At 50.3% G+C, this 5,829-nt stretch overlaps 1 protein-coding gene across 1 annotated transcript; it reads right to left on the reverse strand.

Moving 5' to 3' along the window:
• Nucleotides 1–254: 254 nt before the first annotated feature.
• Nucleotides 255–1,568, reverse strand: LOC107108464 (abhydrolase domain-containing protein 16B-like). Its single transcript, XM_015408901.1, has one exon. It carries the CDS (start codon nucleotides 1,566–1,568, stop codon nucleotides 255–257), a length of 1,314 nt encoding a protein of 437 aa, XP_015264387.1.
• Nucleotides 1,569–5,829: the final 4,261 nt, after the last annotated feature.

Below are 5,829 nucleotides of genomic sequence, written 5' to 3' on the forward strand. Positions count from 1 at the left end.
CGGAGTATAATACCATAGAGTCTACCCTCCAAAGCAGCCCTTTTCTCCAGGAACATCCCTACAGTCTGGAGATCTCTCGCAATTCCAGGAGGTCTTCAGGCTCCCCCTGAAGGTTGGCAACCCTACATTAGAAATCAAAGTGAGCACCATGATGTCTTCACAACTGTAGGCACACAACCACAACAACTGAAACCTTAGCTTGTATTTCTCTCTTTCTCTCTCGGAAACCAGATCATCCCCCTGACTGTCCTAAGCTAGAGCTTCCAGGGCAACTGAAACTCCTCAGCCGGCAAAGTTCTCCCATGCGTGGTCACCACGTTCTTCATGTGCTTCTTGGCCAGGAACAGGGCCAGCTGTTGCTTCTGCCTGCAAGGGAGGCCTTTCCCAAGTCTCCACGGGAAATCGGCCTTCGGGCCAAGACTCGCTCGGTAGCTCTGGAGCTTCTGGAGGCACCAGTCTTCATCCACCTTGTACAGGTAGTGGTAGATAAGTGATTCCAACGGGAGGCTGTCCACCGAGAGCCAATGGTGCAGCACTTCTTCCGTCCCGGAGAGGATCTCAGGATAGCGGGTCTTCAAGAGCTGCAGTAGCAGCTGGTTGGCTCGGTTGCTCTTGACAATGGGAATGCGCTTCTCCGTGCTAAACTGGGTGCTGGTGATTTCGTCGAGGGTCCTCCGGATCAGCAGGACAGGCCCCGGGTATTTGCACAGCTGGTCGACCACGTTGAGGTTGAAGTGCTCCGTCACCGTCTTCAGCACCAGCTTCTTCCACCTCTTGTCGATCATCCTCATCGCCAGCGGGATCAGTCCGTCAAAGGAGGCGTCCAGGATCAAGGCGCCCAGTTCGGGGTAGCTCATGGCAGCCCATGTGGCCGTGTAGCTGCCCAAGGAATAGCCATAGATGGTGATGTCCGGCAGTCTAAAATTCAGGCGATGGACAGCATACTGGAGCACCACTTCCATGGCGTTGATGTCGTTCTTCGGGTAGGGTTTCCCGGTGCTCCTAGCAAAACCCGGATGATTCCACCCCAGGACAGAATACCCGGCTCTCAAGGGGGTAAAAAGGCAGCCAATTTCGTAAAAGCTGCCGTTCCCTTCGCAGCAAATCACCAACTGCCTGCCATGCTGCCGGGGATCTTTCTTGTTCCTTCTGTCTACAAACATGGTGTCAATCTCATTTCCGTCCCGGGCGATGAGTTTGGCTCGTTTCCCATGAAAATCCTCCATGAGGCGAGTCCGGCCCTTCACAAGGAAGGAAAGAGGGATTTTGTTCAGGAGCCAAACGGAGCCCGGGTACAGCAGCCAGCGGCCAAGAGAGTGGGCGATGGCATACCTGGCTAGTTTGCTGGAGGCCTGCTTCATGCCATGGAGGATGCTAGTTTGGGTCGGGCTTGGCTCTCCTGGATTGTCGGCCGACCGTGATCTCAGAGGGCTATTGAGGGTGGAGCTGCCACCGCCGACGTTGCTGCTGCTGCTACTCTTGAATTCGTCCCAACGGTATTCCACAGGCCAGTTCCTGAATAAACACCCGTCCTTGATGAACAGGCATGCTTTCATTCTGTCACACATGTTGAAGTTCTGTAAGGATGCTCATACAGTTAGGTTCCTTAGCTTATGAGAATTAGTCTCCTCGGTTCTTACGTTCTTCAGTTACCCATGTCTTAAGTTCTTTAGTGGTGGTCACTAGAATTATATAAACGTATCTTTCAGAAAGAGGTACATTGAAGGAAGGGGGCAGGAGAAAATAGAGAAAGGCCAATGAAGGATGGGTTTAGAGGAACTCCATTCAACCTGGTGTGGACAGAGGGCAGGCTCTTTTCGAGGTTTCTGCTCTTGGTGGGGAAGGGGGTTGGTATCCAGCAAAGGGCCACCGGACACTTCCTCCAGGAGGCCTTACAGGCAGCCAATGAAGACCAAGGTAATAATTAGCAAAGGTCAACTTCCTTTGTGAGCAACTCCCCCACTGCTCAAGTGACAGGCTACCAGTTTGGTGTAGTGGTTAGGAGCACGGACTCTAATCTGGGAGGACCGGGTTTGATTCCTCACTCCTCCACATGCAGCTGGTGGTGTGACCTTGGCTCAGTCACAAGTTCTCTCGGAGCTGTTCTCAAAAGAGCTCTCTCAGCCCCACCTGCCTCACAGGGTGTCTGTTGTTGGGAGGGGAAGGGAAAGGAAATTGTAAGCCGCTCTGAGACTCTGAGTGAAGGGCAGGGTATAAATCCAATCTCTTCTTCTTCTTCTTCTTCTACCATGGGCCTCGTTCACTGGTTCCTCAGAATGAGAAGATTATATAGGGTTGCCAGCCCTGGGCTGGAAACCACCAAACGGTTCGAAAGCTTCGGCGAGTAGATAAAATGGGTACCACCCCTTAGAGAGGGTGGGCACACCAAAGACCCCTTCCCCAGTGGGGGAGGTGTTAGCCAGCGACCGGAATGCTCAGCTCACGGGATTGTAAGCCTAAGAAAAAATATCTTCGACTCCGAAGCCTGTAATGGGCCATTCCGGCCAGGCGATGGCAGTGCGGCGTTGCAAGACTTGGAGAACCTGACGTCATCTAGCCAAGCCAAGGTGACGCCGACGGAATACGTCTGACCCTGCAGCCGAACAAACCCTCGCCGACTGTGAAGTGTGTGATTAAAAAGATATATGTTGTCCTCCCTTACCCCCATAAATCATTGTTAGTCCCGCGTTGAAAGAGTAACTGTAAATCGCTCAGAGCCAGCAAGCTCTGCAGGATTGAGCGATGAATAAATTGAAAGATTATAATACTATATTATATTATTATATGTTGATATTTCAGGGTGGAGACTGGGGAGACCAGGGTTTGGGGAGACGGGGTATAATGTCAGAGAGTCCACCCTCCAGAAATGCTATCTTCTCCAGGGGGAATGATCTCTGTCATATGCAAATCAGTTGTCATTCTGAAAGATCTCCGGGGCCCACCTGGAGGTTACACCAAAGAATCCCAGTGAAAGCGGCGGCAACTATGCAAAAAACATTTGTAAGAATAATCTTTCAAATCGTCCTTGCAGATAATCCACAATGTCACCATAAGAAGCATGTACACCCACAGCTAACCAAACAAAAGATAACACGATCTCTAATTGCTGGCAAGGCTAATCAAAACCCCCAGGGTTATATCCGTCGAAACGTCTTCGAGGCTTTTTCTCTGCCCACAGATATATGTCGGATGAGACGATTCTATTTAAGATCATGGCCCTGTGATGGGATTTTGTTTATCTGCTGAAACAGTCCTCTTCATCAGCTGGAGGTTGGCGACCCCCTGAAGAACAATTCACCTGGGGAAAATGTCCGCTTCTGAGATGGCATTCCGTCCCCGTTGAGTTCCTTCACCTCCCCAACCGCCTATTCCCCAAATGCCACCTCAAATCTTCAGGAATGTCTCCCACCCGGAGTCGGCAGCCCTAGTTTCTGGCTAGATTTAAAGCCCCCGTGCTCTTGAATATGACCCTGTAGCCAGTGCTGGGCCCATATCCGTCAGCTGTGGGTTCTGGAGGAACTAGCTGGGGGTCGATGGACCAGACTCTTCAAAGTGCTCCGCGGCAGCAGTTCTAGACTTGAGTTGCCGTAGCAATGAACCCCTCGTGACGTCACAGTTGACTTCCGAGAATCACATGACTGGGAGGAACCAAGAGCTCACTAGCGGGACCATGGTGGGGGGGGCCTGTGAGGACTCACGAGGGGGGCTCTGCCGTAGTGGGTAAAGTAGGATCTGGGATAGGGTAGCCAGCAGTATTCCCTCTAAGCTGAGTGAGTGTGAGCCAGCTCACAGATTTTTTTAGCCTCCGGCTCACACATGTTTGTCTTAGCTCGGGAAGGATGACTCTGGAGCAAACGAATTTACGCAGTGGCCAAATGGCTCGCTCACAACTTTAATGCCAGGAGCTCACAAAGTAGAATTTTTGCTCACCAGACTCCGCAGCTTAGAAGAAGAAGAGAAGAGATTGGATTTATACCCCGCCCTTCACTACCCAAAGGTGTCTCAATGCTGTCGGAGACCAGTGATCAACAAGGTGGGAATTGCTGTGGAGGGTTCCCCAGAGTTCAGTCTTAATTCCACATGCTATTCAGTCGCTCAGTAAAGCCCTTAGGAGAAATTATTCATAGTTTTGGAATCGGACGCCATGAATTTGTTGATGACACCCAGCTCTCTATGTTAGTGTATGTTATGAAGATGAAGAGAAGAGATTGGATTTATCTCAGTGTCTCAGAGCGGCTTACAAACTCCTTTCCCTTCTCCTCCCCACAACAGACACCCTGTGAGGTAGGTGGGGCTGAGAGAGCTCTGACAGAAACTGCTGTTTTTCAAGGACAGCTCTTGTCAAAGCTACTCTTGCCCAAGGTCATCCAGCCAGGTGCAAGTGGAGGGGTGGGGAATCAAACCCGGTTCTCCCAGATTAGAGTCCGCGCACTTAACCACGACACCAAACTGGCTCTCTGAGGGAGCATTGGTTGCCAGCCTCCAGGTGTAATTACAACCGATCTCCAAAATAGTGAAAAGCCCAGTAGTACCTTTAAGACTGAGAAAGTTTATTGTAGCATAAGCTTTTGAGAAACACAGCTCCCTTCGTCAGATACATGGAGGGTATGAAGGAACTGGCCAGAGGTATATAGGTGCTGAGGGGAGAGGGGAGAGGATGCACCTATATACACACCTTACTTATCTTATCTTAAGTTGTGAGCGAGCGATTTGGCTACTGCACAAATTAGTTTGCTCTGGAGCCCTCCTTCCTGAGCTGAGACCAAAATGTGTGAGCCGGAGGCTAAAAAACTGGGAGCTAGCTCACGCTAACTCAGCTTAGAGGGAACACTGGCTACCCATCTGGATCTAATTCCCCAGTAGTCATTACTTTTGTCTTCCTGATGTTCAGCTGCTTTGGCTACTTTCAAACGTAACGTTTCGAGTGCGCGTGGGTTCAAAAGCAACGGTCTGCCTGCAAACAAAATGGCATCTCTTCTGTGAATCTGCCTTTTTGTACAATTTATCTCAAGGTCCATCATAGTTGGGATTGGGAACCTGGTGTTACTCATTCGAATCCCGTTTCTCGCAGGGAGGAAGCCCTGCAGTTCACATTTTCCATCACTAGGGCCTCCTCTATGCTCACTGTTGAAGATACGGATTCTAGAGCAGGAGGCGAAAATGAGCAGGAATCTTTGGGCACCTGAAAGTCTAATCTGAGTTTTTATTCCAGCATAATTTTTGGCGGATTAGAGCCCGCTTCATCCCATGCATGCAGACAAGCAACAATCCATGCTTCTGACGAAGCTGTGTGGTGTGTCGATGAGAGTATCAGACTACGAGATCCCAGGTTCGAATCCCCCCTCCGCTATGGAGACTAGCTGGGCGACCTTGGGTCAGCCGCACACTCTCCAGCTAACCTACCTCGCAGGGATGTTGTGAGGGTGAAACAGTGGAGAGGAGTACGACGTAAGCCGCTTTGGGGTTTGATAGATGAAGGGAAAATACATAAAATAAATTACGTGAGCCTCAGCCCACAAAAGCTGAGGGCAGAATAAAAGGTTTCACTGTGCCACAGGACTCTAGGTTATTGGACAGGCAGAGAACCGAAATCATTTTATCTAACAGTAAAATGGCTGACCCCACTGCAGTCCTCGAAGAAGAAGAGGAGAAGAGACTGAATTTATACCCTGCCCTTCACTACCCAAATGAGTCTCAGAGCGGCTTACAAACTCCTTTCCCTTCCCCTCCCCACAACAGACACCCTGTGAGGTAAAAGAAGAAGAAGAAGAAGAGGAAGAAGAAGAAGAGGAAGAAGAAGAAGAGATTGGATTTATACCCCGCCCTTCA

The sequence above is a fragment of the Gekko japonicus genome, unplaced genomic scaffold, assembly GCF_001447785.1.
Source record: "Gekko japonicus isolate JY-2015 unplaced genomic scaffold, Gekko_japonicus_V1.1 scaffold5927, whole genome shotgun sequence".
Taxonomy (NCBI): Eukaryota; Metazoa; Chordata; class Lepidosauria; order Squamata; family Gekkonidae; genus Gekko; species Gekko japonicus.